The following is a 16,249-nucleotide window of genomic DNA, read 5'->3' as shown; positions in this document are numbered from 1 at the left end:
GAGCAAGGTATAAAAGTGAGAACCTATTTGAAGAAATAATGGCAGAAAACATCCCTAACCTGGTGAAGAAAAAAATCACACAAGTTAAGGAGGCACAGAGAGTCCCAAGCAAAAAGAACCCGAAGAGGTCCATACCCAAACACATCATAATTAAAATGCCAAAAGTTAAAGACAAAGAATCTTAAAGGCAGCAAGAAAAAAGCAGTTTATTACCTACAAAGGAGCTCGCATAAATCTGTAGGCTGATTTCTCATCAGAAACTCTACAAGCCAGAAGGGAACGGCATGAAGTATTCAAGGTAATGAAAAGCAAGGATCTGAAACTAAGAATAATTTATCTGGCAAAACTATCATTCAAAATAGAAGACGAAATAAAGAGCTTCCCAGACAAAAAAAAGCCTAAAAGAGTTTATTACCACCAAACTGGCATGGCAAGAAATATTGAAGGTACTGCGGTAATAAGAAGAAATAGAGAGAGAGAAAATCATAGGCATAAAGAACAATAACGGCAATATATAACCTTAAACATAAATGGATTTAATACTCTAATCAAAAGACATAGGGTAGCTGAATGGTAAGAAAACATGACTCATGTATGTGCTGTCTAAATGAGACCCATCTAAGAACAAAAGACTCACAAACTATGAAAGTGAAAGGATGAAAAAAATTTTTCCATTAAAGAAAACAAAAGAGAGGTAAGCAATATTTATATATGACAAAATAAGTTTCAAAGCAAAGACAATAACAAGAGACAAAGACGGTCACTATATAATATGAAAGGGATTGACCCAACGAGGGGATATAACCCTGGTAAACATATTTAAACACTAGATAAGAGCACCTAAACATATAAAAAAATTTCTGAGTGACTTTAAGAGAGAGATCAACAGCAATACAATCATAGTAGGGGAATTCAACACCCGACTGATTTCACTGGATAGGTTTACCAGACAAAAAAAATCAACAAGGAAACGGTGACCCTAAATGACACACAATACCAGATAGATTTAACTGAGATTTACAGAACATTTCACATCAAAGCTGCAGAATATACATTCTTTTTTTTTTAAATATGTTTTATTGATTTCAGAGAGAGGACGGGCGAGGGGGAGAGAGATAAAACATCAATGATGAGAAAGTCATTGACCAGCTGCCTCCTGCACACACCCTACTGGGAATTGAGCTTAAAACCCAAGTATATGCCTAAACCAGGAATCAAACCAAGACTGCATGAATCATAGGTCTATACTCAACCACTGAACCACACCAGCCGGGAAGAATGTACATTCTTTGCAAGTGCATGTGGGGCATTGTCAAAGATAGAGGACATGTTAGGACACAAAATAAATCTACTTAAGTTCAGTAAGATTTCAATCATATAAAGCACCTTCTCAGATCACAATTGCATGAAACTAGAAATCTACTACAGTAAAAATACTGAAAAACATTCAAACACATGGAGGCTACATAGCATGTTATTAAACAATGAATGGGTCATAAATGTGATAAAGAAAGAAATTAAAAACTTTCTAAAAACAAATGAAAATGAACACACAACAACCTAAACTCTCTGGGACACAGCGAAAGAAGTCCTGAGAGGAAAGTTTATAGCACTAAAGGCCTACCTCAAATATATATATATATATATATATATAAAATAAACAATCTAATCATACAACTAAAAGAATTAGAAAGAAAACAAAAAAAGCCCAGAGTAAGAAAAAAGAAGGAAATAATAAAAATCAGAGCAGAAACAAATGATAAAAATCAGAGCAGAAACAAATGACATAGAGACTAAAATCACAACACAAAAGATGAATGAAACCAAGAGCTGATTCTATGAAAATATAAATAAGATTTATGAACCGCTAGCCAGACCTGTCAACACACAAAGGGAGAGGAACCGAATAAATAAAATAAGAAAGAAAAGAGGTAAAGTAACAACTGACACCACAGAAATACAAATAATTGTAAGACAATACTACAAACAACTATAGTGGTACCTCGGTTTTTGAACGTCTCCGTTGACAAACATTTCAGTTTATGAACACTATAAACCCAGAAGTAAATGCTTGGGTTTTCCTACACGCCTCGGAAGTCAAATATGCCACTTAGTTTCCACTGAGTGCAAGGTCCTGAGGCCTAGCTGTCGGCTGTTGATCCCTCGGCTTTCAAATCTTTCAAAACTCTTAACGGTCTTCCACAATGGATTACATTAGAAAACCGAGGTACCACTGTATATGGCAAAAAATTGGAAAGCCTGGGAAAAATGAACAAATTCCTAGAAACAGACAATCTTCCAAAACTGAATCAGGAAGAATCAGAAAACCTGAATAGACCAATAATGACTATTTAAATTAAAGCACTAATCAAAATACAGCAAACAAAAGCCCAGGAACAAACTGCTTCACAGGGAATTTTTACCAAACATTCAAAAAAGAACTAACACCTATCCTCCTCAAGGTATTCCAAAAAATTCAAGAGGAAGGAACATTTTCAAGCTTTTTATCCTAATTTTATCCTAATTCTAAAAACAGATAAAAACATTACAAAGAAAGAAACTTACAGGATAATGTCCCTTATGAACACAGATGCCAAATTCCTCAACAAAATATTAGCAAATCTGATCCAGCAATATATTAAGAAGATTATGTACCATGAATGAATGGGATTTATCCCAAGGATGCAGAGCTGGTACAATTTTTGCAAATCAATTAACTGTGATGAATTGCATAAACAAAATGAAAGGTAAAAATCATATGATCATGTTAATAGATGCAGAAAAAGCATTCAACAAAATCCAGCACCCATTTTTGACAAAAATTCGCAGGAAAGTAGGAATAGAGGGATCATACCTCAACATAATAAAACCACATATGACAAACCTACAGCCAATATCATACCCTATGGGCAAAAAATAAGTGTTTCCCTTAGGAACAACAAGACAAGGATGTCCAGTTTCAATACTCTTATTCAACACTGTACTGGAAATCTTAGCCACAGCGATGAGACAATAAGAAAAAATTAAAGATATCTAAATTGGAAATAAGGAAGTGAAACTGTCATTATTCACAGATGACATGATATTGTCTGTAGAAACCCTAAGGACTCCACCAAAAAACTATTAGATTTAATAAATGAATTCAGTAAAGTAGCTGGATACAAAATTAACAGCTAGAAATCAATAGCATTTTTATACAGTAACAATAAACTCTCAGAAAGAAAAAGTAAAAAAAAAAATTTCATTTACCACTACAAAAAAAATAATAATAAGATACTCAGGAATAAACTTAATCAAGGAAGTAAAGGACCTGTACTCACAAATGTACAGGACAATGGAAAAACAGATAGAAAAAGATATAAACGAATGAAGAATATACTGTGTTCATGGCAGAATTAAATGTCATTAAAATGTGCAAACTACTCAAACTTACCTATAGATTCAATGCAATCACTATTAAAATACCAACGGCATATTTCACAGGTGTAAAATAAATACTCCAAAAATTATATAGAACCAAAAAGATCCCGAATAGCCACAGCAACCTTGAGAAAGAAGAATGATGTTGGAAGGATCACAATACCAGATATCAAGTTATACTACAAAGCAACTGTAATAAATACAGCCTGCTACTGGCACAAGAAGAGTTATATAGATTAATGGAACTGAACAGAGAACCCAGAAATAGACCCAAACCACTAGACTCAATATTTGACAATGGAGGCAAAAGCATCCAATGAAGTAAAGACACTCTCTTCAATAAATGGTGTTGGGAAAATTGGACAAGTATGGGCAAAAAAAAAATGTAAGTAGACCACCAACATACGCTGTACAAAAGAATAAACTCAAAAAAGATAAAATTCTTAAATATAAGTCATGAAACCATAAAAATCCTAGAAGAAAACATAGGCAACAAAATATCAGACATCTCGCATAACAGAATATTCACTGACATATTGCTGAGGGCAAGAGAAACTATGGAAAAAATAAACAAGTGGGACTGCATCAAAGTAAAAAGCTTCTGCACAGCAAAGGAAACCAGCATCAAAGTTAAAAGAAAACCCACTGTATGGGAGAACATATTTGCCAGTGATACATCTACTAAGGGGTTAATTTCCAAAATATATAAAGTACTTATACAACTCAATAACAGGAAGACAAACATTCCAATTAAAAAATGGGCAAAGAACTTGAATATACACTTCTCTAAAGAGGACATACAAATGGCCAAGAGACATATGAAAAAACGCTCAATGTCACTAATCACCAGAGAGACAGGAATTAAAAAGACAATGAGGTACCACCTCACACCTGCCAGAATGGCTACCATTAATAAATCAACAAACAAGTGCTGGCCAGGATGTAGAGAAAAAGGAACCCTAGTTCACTGTTTGTGGGAATGCAGACCGGTACAGCCACTATGGAAAACAGCATGGAGTGTCCACAAAAAATTAGAAATGGAACTGCCATTTGACCCAGTGATCCCAATTCTAGGTATATATCCTAAGAATCCTGAAACACCTATCAGAAAGAATATATGCACCCCTATGTTCATAGCAGCGCAATTTACAATAGCTAAGCTCTGGAAACAGCCCAAGTGTTCATCAGTAGATGAGTGGATAAAAATATGTGGTACATTTACACAATGGAACACTATGCAGCTGTCAAAAAGAAGGATCTCTTGCCCTTTGAGACAGCAAGGTGGGACCTGGAGAGTATTACGCTAAGTGAAATAAGTCAGGCAGAGAAAGAAAAGCACCATATGATCTCACTCATAAACTGACTAACAAAGTAGATCCAGAGACATGGAAGCATGGAAGAGAATGAGGAATATCAGAGGGAAGGTGGGACAGGGAGTGGGAAGAGATTACTCAAAGAACTTACACGCATATATGCATAGCCCACGGACACAGACAATAGTGCCCGGGAAGGCCTGGGGAGGGTGCAGGAGTGGGATGGATGGGGTCAATGGGGGTAAAACAGAGACATGTGTAATGCTTTCAACAATAAAGATAAATTACAGTTAAAAAAAGAAATAAATTTTAAATTTAAATTAAAAATTTGAAAAGCTGTATTATTATACTGATGGTCATACCTAATGTAGAAAAGCACTTATTCAATAAATATGTATTGAGTTCTTACTACTATGACCAGCTAATTTAGTATACTGGGTAGGATGAACTTTAAACTCATATGGATATAAATTAAGTTCCCAGTTTACTAGACTTATGACTTCTGACGACTTATTTCATCTCTCTGGACCTATTTCCATGTGTAATAAAGGAGGAATAACAATGCCTACTTTGTGGAATGTTTCTATATAATCTAGATAATGGACAATGTACTATTTCCTCATGATGAGAATTTTTCTAAAATTGACAATTTTTACTCCTCAGTGTCATTCATTCATTCAAAAAATTTACTGAGGGCCCACTTCAAGCCTAATACAGCCCAGATTGTACTATATAAAAAAAGATAAAAGAAACACCCTCGAGGAGGTTTCACTAGAGGGGAAAAAAACAAAAAAACATGGAAACAATTATAAAACAATGGAGTATACCTATAATACAGATATTAAAGCAAAAAAACTAGTGACAAATTGAGAGCAGAAAGGAAAGAAAAGATAAATAAAGAAAGGCTTAACAGAAGAATGCACTGAAAAGGAAAAATAAAGTTAAGACTAAGCTTGAAGGATGAGTATGAATTATTAAGTAAACAAGGGACAAAAAAAACATTCCATGCAGAGGTATCTTAATATGGTACATACAGAACAGATGCTTGATAAAACTTTTCCCAGCACTTAGGTTTTATAGGGAAAAACAGACAAAGACCAGATTGTAAAAAGATCTGTTGGACAACTTTGGTAATCAGCCTTTGGTTTTTGCATAATGTGGTATCACTGAACAATTTTGAGCAGAAAAGTGAAATGATCATCTCCATAGTTTAGAAAAATAGCTGGCAGGAGTGAGGAAGTGGGATAGTTAAGCAAGTATGGATAAACTTGAAAACTACAGGAAAGATTCAGGTAAGAACACCATAAGAAGTTAAACTAAGATGAAGACATTGGTAATTTAAAAGAGAGGGGTGGGGCCCAAGCTGTGTGGCTCAGTTGGTTGGAACATGGTCCCTTATACCAAAGAGGCTGCAGATTTGATCCCTGGTCAAGGAGTGATTGAGAGGCAACCAATTGATGTTTTTTATCTCTTGTCAGTGCTTGTCTCTCTCTCCCTTTCTCTCTCTCTAAAATCAATCAACATATCCTGGAGTGAGAATTTTTTTTAAAAAAAGAGAGATAGGGACTAATTAATAAAACTGATTGGAAGTGTTGATATGGAAAAAATGGAGTTCAAGATGGCTTACAATTTTAAACTTAAATGGGTAAAATTAACTTAAGATAATAATTAATACAGTTAACCAGTTAATTACTCAGATAAACAGGTTTGGAGTTACAAAGAAATAGTTTGCTTTTGGTCATAACTCATACATTAAAATTAAATAAATGAATATGTGAATGTATAGTTGAGTGAATGATCACGGTGAAGGTCAGATTCTGTTCTTTCCTTAGTACATCAATATATACTCTACAGACAACACACAACCAAATTTTCCAAACAAAAGTGCCCAACTTTTGACTCCATATATAACATATTTTTTTTACTTTTTTCTTGAATTTTTTGGGGGGACATTGGTTAATAAAATTATATAGGTTTTAAGTGTATAATTCTATAATACATCATTGGTATATTGTATTGTGTGTTCACCACTTCAAGTCAAACCTTCCATCACCATCCCTTTTTCCTTCTTCTACCTCCCCCACTGCCTTTCCCTCTGGTAATCACCATAGTGTTATCTGTGTCTATGAGGGTATTTTTGTTGTTTTTTTGTTTTGGTTTTTGCTTAATCCCTTGACATTTTACACCCAGCCCTGCAACCCTCTACCCTTTGACGGCTGTCAATCTGTTCTCTGTCTATGAATCTGTTTCTGGTTTCTATTTTGTGAATTTATTTTGTTTCATTAGATTCCACATATGAGTGAAATCATATGGTGTTTCTCTGACTGGCTTATTTCACTTAGCATAATGCTCTCCAGGTCCATCTACACTATCACAAAGGGTAAGATTTCCTTCTTTCTTATGGCGGGGTAGTATTCCATCGTGTAAATGTACCACAGCTTGTTGACTTGATATTTTTTGACTAAAGAATATGGAAGTAAACTTGGAGACTGTGTATGCATATTCAGGTCTGCATTTAGTTTGAGACCCAAAAATAGATTTATAAAATAATGCATATATAAATGAATAACTGTGGATTAAAAGAAGTAATTGCCATAAAAAAACACACATTGCAGTAATGAGCCATAAAGAGATTATATCTGGAGAGCAAGGAAAATCAGGGAAAGACTCCACAGAAATAGTATTGTATAAAATGAAACATTATAATAGGGTCAATTGAAAACCTAGACCTATGAGTGAGGAAACAAGTAAATGTACTTGATGCCAGAGATTGAACATTTGAAAAGGAAAACAGAGAAACATATGTTAGTTCAGTTTTGCCAGAATAAAGGATTTAAGTAAAAAGCTGAAAATATATCAAAATTATGAAGGACTAAGCTAAAAATTTTATTCTGTAGTTAGTGAAAAGCAAATGATTAGTTTGAGCAGTGAAATAACATGATCAGGAATATAAATCAGATCTTAGTGGGTAAAATAGTTTAGAAGAAGAGAAAGGATCCAAGATAAGGGGAAAGAAATATGAAGAATTTAAGCAGCAGGTAAAGAATTAAAACAACACACACAGATATATTACAGAGCTATAAAGTATAGGACATAAAAATTTATCTCATATAAAGATCAAAAAGGGGATGAAGAACATAGCTGACTTAAGTCTCTGCTATTATAAAGATTATGGGCCTCATAATTAAAATGGGACTTAAGGACATAAATGAACATGGGACTGAAGATGGTATATATAGGGTAGTACGGAAGCCTATATATACTATGTTTATTTCTACCTATGTTTTTTCCTATACATATATACCTATAATAAAGTTTCATTTATAAACTAGACACAGTAAGAGATTAACAACAGAGCGCAATTATAACAATACACTCTAGTAAAAGTTATGTGAATGTAGTCTCTATCTGATAACCAATCAGATAACCAAGATGGCTAGTAAGTGACTAAAGGAGGATAGCTTACAGAGCACAGATACCATGGACAAAAAGATGATTCATCTCCTGGGTCGGGTGGAGAAAGGCATGGGATTTGGCCACACTACTCAGAATAGTGCCCAATTTAAAACTTATGAATTGTTTATTTCTGGAATTTTCCATTTAATATTATACCTACCTTGCGTGGTTGAAAATCATATTTCACACAGTGCTGAAAACCTTTCCCTTTGGACTTCAGTGATGTGACTATTAGACAGTTCCCAACAAAATGAGCAGAGTAGCCAACTCCTTTGCTAGTACGAAAACTATAAAGAAAATAAAGAACAGTATAATATCCTCTGATACAAAGAACTATGCATCTAAAGAATATTATTATATAAATAACATAAAACATTACTATAAAAATAAAACTTATGTACCAAATAAAGACTAAAACATAAAAGGCTTAGAAAACTAAGAGAAAGAATTTAAATTGGAAAAATAGAAGACAAAAGAGCCATTCAAAATTTCAATTTAAAATATCACAAATACATAAAAACAAATTAATGGCCCACAAAAGCCTACCAAGTCAGTTATATCAACCTTTAACAACTATCTGGAATTAGCAAATTTTAAAAAGCACTTATACAGTTAATGTTTTCTAAAACAACTTGTTCCATTATTTTACTATATCTTGTGGGAGTGGGGTAGAGGGGGTTAATGGGGGGGAGGGGCATATCTGTAACATTTTCAACAATAAAAATAAATTTTAAATAAAACTTACAATTTTTTTTTAAATGTCAGAGACAATTTTGAAAAACTGTAGGTGATCAAGCAATGGAGTACATTTTAATTTTTATTATTTTTTATAAGTATAATGTATAATCTTTTTTAGGGTAATTTTTTTTCTTTATTTTTATTGTTGACATTATTACAGATGTCCTCCAATTCCCAATTTGCCCACCTCCACCCAGTCCCACCTGCCGGCCCTCTGGCTATTGTGGCTATGAAATATAGTTATTTTCTTTTAGAAGAGCAATTCTTCCTAGCTGTCAATTCAACCTCAATATAAAAAATTGATATATGTTTTGAAAAATGACAGTATTATTGAAATAAATGTATACTCTCATAAAATGACCATTCTGAAGTTCATCCCAATTTATGTTTTGAAGTTCAGATATTTGTTTAAAATTTTGTAATAGAACTTACAAGCTATTACTAGATCACATTTTCACACTCACATTTCAGAGCCAATCCCTGTAGAAAAAGCACTTTAAATATTATTCTTTCATTAGAACCTATGTTACAGGTACTACTAATATTTTCATTTTACAAAGACACCAAAGCACAGGAGAAATTAAGTGATGAAGACAGGACTGAAATTCAGGCAGTCTTATTTCAGAGCACTGCAAATATTAAATGAGTTAATACTTGGTAAGCACTTACAATGCCTATTATGTGGCAAGGCAATCAATGAAAGTTTGATAGTATTACTGTGCATTCCTGGTAAACTGAAATTACTAAGCTCTCCTGATAGGGCAATTCATCCTTAAGTTGAGCATTCTGTTAGTTATCTACCAAATAATTAATCTTAACTAATTATAATTTCTTACATGGTTATTATTAATATTTTAAAACATATCCTAATTACGCTCACAGAACAAAGTAAGTAAAAAGGCAAAGTGAATGAAATCAGGTAGGAGTTTTGTTTTGTTTTCCCTCTCCTTGATCAGGAACCAACATCTTCACTAAGAACCCCACAGCTGATCTATATTGAGAGACAGTACAGAGAAGGTCTGCGACCCTTGACTCTTAAACTGTATCTGGGGGGAAAAAACTGTAATTGGGGAAAAAAATAGGGAGACAATAGCAAAAAACAAAAATATATAATTAATTGACTTAACCGTGTCTTTATAATTTTAACATATATTTTAACATATGTATTACTGTGTTACATCTAATATAATATGTTGCTTTGATACTAAGCTGAATAGCTACAAAATTAAAATACTTAAGACAAAAGTACTAAAATTAAATATATTACTTACCAATAAAGATAAGGCTTATCCTTATCAACATTAATGTTATTTAATGGATCCATACGAAACCAAGTGTTTAGGGTGAAGCCATTCTGATAAGGCCACTTTGCAATAGGAGGCAATGCAATTGCCTACAAGGCAATAAAAAAGATACAAAAGTATCAGTTAAAGAAAATGTGATGGAACCCTAAGTCAGACACTGATTTTACAGATTAAAAAATAGTGGAGGTACCAATATCAGAAAATCATGGCAAATATAAAAATAAAAACCATTATCTTATTAAAATAATCTATAAATATTATTTGTTGACTACAGAAGCATTGCATTTCAAATACTAGCTGAATGAAGTTTCATCTCCAGGTTACATAATAGGTTTCAGACTCCAAGAAGTTCTCCTCAAGTATATATATATGCCTCAGAATTTTCAGTTTTCTAAGGCTTTTAGTAATACTTCATTTGATTAAGGGAGGTTGAATCTCTAAATTCAAAAATAACTGTGTAAGAGAATGTTAATGGGATGAATATTGAAGAAATTTAAGTATTAAGAGGTAATGCTCCTAATAGTGAAACAAAGGAGAGGAAAGCATTTGATTTATTATTAAGAAATTAACCAATATAATTTATGACTGAAAGGATTCAGATTTACTAAGTAAGTAGGAAAGGAATAGTACAGTATTCATTTGACAATAGTAATAAAAAAAATCTAGCCATTCTAAGGAAAAATTGAGAAAGTGGTTCATTACTTGATCTGATGTGAACAAAACATCTGAGTGGATTTATTTACCTTCCTATGAGATATTCAAATTCTTATCACATAAAAAATAATTATTCATTATGATTTAATTACTGATCTGTCCCCCAAACAGATCTTTCATATTGCTGAGTGGACAATGACCTTTCTCAAATATAAGGTAACTTCAATATTGAAAATCCTCAGCACACAGAATAAAGCTTAAATTTCTTCAGGTTATACAAAATTCTTCAAGCACCCCACAGCTCCAAAAAACCCTTTCAAACTTACTCACTTCTACTATCTTACTCCACATTCCAAAGTATGCCTAAATATAACAGCTGCCACACCTGTTATAACTTCCCTTTTTGTATATGGCACTGCTTCTGTCCAAAAGACTTCTTCCAGCAAAATCACAAGCATCCCTCAACACCAGGATCTTCTGTGAAGCTTTCCACCATAGCTTACTCTTTTCATTGTTTTCTCATAGCACTTAGTACATAAATCTACAGTTGCTTATTATAACAAGCTGTTTTTGAATGTGTCAACCCATTAGAGTTTCTCATGAGTAAGGAATATAATTTAGACTCTGAGCATGTGAGAAGACAGAAAACATTCATTATGTGGTCAACTGAAAAATACCAAAGATTTATAAGTGCTTGCTTTAAAAATAAAAATAAATAAGTGGTGCTGGGAAAATTGGACAGGTACATGCAAAAAAATGAAACTAGACCACCAACTTGCACCATACATAAAAATAAACTCAAAATGGATAAAAGACTTAAATGTAAGTCACAAAACCATAAAAACCCTGGAAGAAAACACAGGCAGTAAAGTCACAGATATCCCACATAGAGGAATTTTCACTCATACATCTCCTAGGGCAAGAGAAACAAAAGAAAAAATAAACATATGGGACTACATCAAACCAAAAAGCTTTTGCACAGTAAAAGAAAACAGCCTCAAAATACAAAGGAACCACAGTCTGGGAAAACATATTTGCAAAGGATGTATCTGATAAGGGGCTAATTTCCAAAGTGCACAGAGAACTCATAGCACTCAGCAAGAGGAAGACAACCCAATTAAGAAATGGGCAAAGGACTTGAATAGACATTTCTCCAAAGAGGACATACGGATGGCCAAGAGACACATGAGAAAATGCTCGACGTAGCTAATCATCAGAGAGATGCAAATTAAAACCACAATGAAGTATCATGTCACACCTGTCAGAATAGCTGCCATCAACAAATCAACAAACGACATGTGCTGATGAGGATGTGGAGAAAGGGGAACCCTAGTACACTGCTGGTGGGAATGCAGACTGGTGCAACCCCTATGGAAAACAGTATGGAGGTTCCTCAAAAAGTTAAAAATGGAGCTGCCTTTTGACCCAGTGATTCCACTCCTAGGAATGTATCCTAAGAATCCTGAAACATTCATCAGAAAGGATATATGTACCCCAATGTTCATAGAAGCACAGTTTACGATAGCTAAGATCTGGAAACAGCCCAAGTGCCCATCAGTAGATGAGTGGATAAAAAAGCTGTGGGACATTTACACCTTGGAATACTACACAGCTGTAAAGACGAAGAATCTCATACCCTTTGGGACAGTATGGATGAACCTGGAGAAAATTATACTAAGTGAAATAAGCCAGGCAGAGAAAGACAAACATCACATCATCTCACTTATATGTGGAATCTACAGAACTTAATCAACTGATGAACAGAATAGATTCAATGGCATGGAAGCATACATCAGACTGATGAATATCAGAAGGATGGAGGAGGGCGGTGGGTGGAGGAGGAGAGATTAACCAAAGAATTTATATGCATATATGCACAACCCAAGGACACAGACAATGGTGGGGAGAGGGACTGGGGAGGGGGATGGGATGGGGTAGAATGGTCACTGGGGAGAAAAAGGGACATCTGTAATATTTTAAACAAAAATAAAATTTAAAAAATAAATAAAAATAAAACAGAAACACACACATAAACACATAGATATACACACAATTTCAAATAAAGAATAAAACCCTGAAAAATAAAATAAAAATTTCCCATACAATGTCCTTTCAGATTTTAATGTTTAAACAATCAATTCAGGAAATTTAATCATCAATATAGCTTTTATTGACTTTTAAAAAAAGAAAATATTTTACTTTGTTAATTTTTTGTTTGCTAGTAAAGTGCATTTCTTGCTCAGTTTACCACTAGCTAACACCTCCATAGGTTTCACTAAACCACACTTCACTTACTATAGCTGCTTTAGAGTACCAACATAAACTGGAGAAATAATGATTGAGGACACTGAAAAGCAAAATGAATCTATGGATTTATATAAAGTACTTAGGGAACATTTTAATTTGTTCTTAACACCTGTGGAACACAACTGGCACCGGGTTAGACTCATGATTTTCAACCTTTTGTCAAGACCAGCACACCCTCAGTGCACTTCCCTATCAGCAATGGGGGCTCATTACAGCAGCATCACTAGAACATTAAAAAGCTTTCAGGAGTACCACCTATTCTTTCCTTTTTCCCATTACTCCAAATACCCATGCAATCTCTTATACTTAACCAATGGCCTTATATCATCAGTCTCATCATCCAGTCTACTGGGCCCTACATTAGAACTTAAGCACTGTATTAAACTAGGGGATACAGGAAAGAATTTGAGACAAGCTGTCCTTCAAGTTTTCCAGACCTACTCTTCAACCAAGAAAAGACATACGGTCTAAGAGACCATTTGTTATTATTCTCATGATAGGCCTGAGAGAGCCCTAAATCATATGCAGTTGCAAACGGTGAACCAAATACAACAGAAAAAAAGAAAAAAATTCGGAAAAGAAGAATCTGAGCTTGAACGATAATGAAACTAAATAGCCTTTGGTCTTGCTACAACTGGTACCAAACACCTGAGAGGTTCTAGAATAGCATTTTCATCAGTTTCATTGTGGACTTCCAATAATTCCATGGATAAATAAAGATCTTTATTTTGACCAGTATCTTCAATAAAATTTATGAGACAGTCTCTTATATTAAATGATGGAATAAATGTTTTAGGGACCTGAAATCTCCCATTTCCAGAGGGTATTCATCAACCTCCTGTTTCTAGTTATGTACCAACAACCAAAGCCTTCTACACAGTGCATATAGCCTTTTTCAACTCTTTTTAACTAATACATTTCATCTCCCCTAATCAATGCATAACAGCTAACTTCAGATAGTACTGCCTGGTATGGAACCCAGGCCTAATTACTTTCAAACCATTTTTGCCTAATCTTATCACCAATTTCCTAGGTTCCTTATATTTTCTTTGATTCCCATGGTGTTAATAGCATGCCCTTTGAACTACTTTTGTGATTTTGGACTTAAGCTGCCTTCACATCACCTCCAAATTTCCTTGTACAATATTCTGGTACCCACAATTGGGTACCAGTGAGTCCACAGGACCCCAAACCTCTATCCCTCACTTTTTCTTGGTCTAGCTGACCCCAAAATCTATGTTCTTATCTATAATAAGTGGCAAAAGAAATAATTTTGATGTTCAGATGTGGTGTTTTCAGTAAACTATTTCAGAGAATAGAAAAGTACATTATTTCCTAAATTAAGCAGATTATGAAATGGATCACAATTGTAAATAGCAAATCTAAATAATATATCCATATTGGTCACAGAGTACACATTTCATTCACCTTTACATAAAATCACTGTCGAATGCAATTAACTCTATGAATGAGCAAATGTTACCAAATCCCTCATATGGAGACAGTATAGCTCATAGGCATCTCCACAATACAAAACACAATTCAGAAGGCCTAGTATATATGATAACTTTGGGAAAAAATAAGCAGTGTCATAATTTTAGTTATCCTAAGGCACTGCTAGCAGCAGTGGCCCAAACAATATGCACCTTCTTGTTACTAAGATGCCACTGGTTCATGCTCATTCAGAAGCATTTTATCAGAAACAGTGTAATGGTAAAGATTTTAAAATCAGCTCCTATCTGAATTTTTTAGCAGTCAATAGCAGAAGTAACATGCCTGTAAATAAGCCAGTCTGTTGTTAAATAAAACACTGAATTTATGGTCAAGCAGATTCTGGTTCAGGTTGTGACTCTGCTTTATAATTCTGAACAAGGTTACATTGTTGAGGCTCAGTTCCCTCAACTGATGTAATGATATCATTTATATAGCTAGTGCGACTCAAATGAAATGATAGTTGTAAAACTTCTAGTTCCTTCCATACTTCTTCCTCTACAAAGGATATATTCTTGATCCAAACTACCCTTCATAAAGATGAGTGATACAGGGAAAACCAGGTTGGGGATATGTGGGGTAAACAGTGTAAATCCATCAAATCTGTGAACAAAAACATTCAAACATGCACTACTAATAACATATAAGTAAAAAAAGTTTGTGTGTGTGTAAAATTCATTACATATTGATAAAAATATTCACAGGTTTTACGCATTTGGTAGTCAAGTGACTAAAAACAGAATGAGTTGCAACCTAACTCAGGCAATTAAGGCAATATATTAAAACAGTTATTCACTCTGTTTTACCTCAATTTTGTTAATTCCATAATAAGACAGCAACTTGCTTATATTTCTCTCAAAACACTTTGCTCTTCTTTCCAACCCTTTAAACTGATATCTACCAGATGTCAGACCAATAGTAGTTTTAAAAAATTAAAAATGTATATACGTATGGAAATAAACTATTACATCTAAGAGAACCCCTATGCCCTTAGAGTCAATGATAGTGTTTTCTCTGCTAAGTTCCACAATGTACATTTTATGTGTTCTACCCTAACAATATATTTACGATTAACTTCCAACTGGAAATTGATTTTGAACTTTCCTATTTTTATTCTGCAATTTGTGGAAAGTATAACTTTAAAAAAAAGGGTTAGTAACAAAATATTAAGGCAAAATTTTTAAATTAGGAGAATGGTTAACCAAATGGAAGATTGCAAGTACATTTAAGTACTAATAACCAAAGAGTGTTTAAGTGGTATATTACATCATTACAAGTTCATAACCCTATTCCATAATAAAGTGCTAATATTTTATATGGAAGTCAAGAAACATTAAGGGACTAGTCCTCTACAGTAATGAACTAGAGGATCCAGAAATCAAAACCAGTTTTTCTAGACAAAAATTATACATAGTCTATACAATGCTACTATCTAGACAAAAATGATGAAGCCAAACAGATTGAGAGAGCTAGTTCTTTGAAAAGAACAACAAAATGGAAAACTAACAGCTAGACTGACTGTGGGGAAAATACAGTGTCAGGAATAAAAGAGACAGTACTATACAT

General features: G+C 33.8%; 1 protein-coding gene across 1 annotated transcript in view; it reads right to left on the bottom strand.

The window, feature by feature from the left end:
* Positions 1-16,249, bottom strand: part of NBEA (neurobeachin) — an 817,699-nt gene that overhangs the window by 707,279 nt on the left and 94,171 nt on the right. The window contains exons 5-6 of the mRNA XM_081128332.1: positions 10,199-10,320; positions 8,350-8,476 (exon numbers count right to left, since the gene is read on the bottom strand). Of these exons, the coding sequence (XP_080984458.1) occupies positions 8,350-8,476; positions 10,199-10,320 (249 nt within the window). The remainder of the gene's footprint in view (positions 1-8,349; positions 8,477-10,198; positions 10,321-16,249) is intronic.

Source organism: Miniopterus schreibersii (assembly GCF_964146895.1).
Source record: "Miniopterus schreibersii genome assembly, chromosome: 2".
In the NCBI taxonomy this organism is placed as follows: domain Eukaryota; kingdom Metazoa; phylum Chordata; class Mammalia; order Chiroptera; family Miniopteridae; genus Miniopterus; species Miniopterus schreibersii.
The sequence above is the reverse complement of the archived record's forward strand: the minus strand, read 5'-3'. Positions and strand labels throughout refer to the sequence as shown.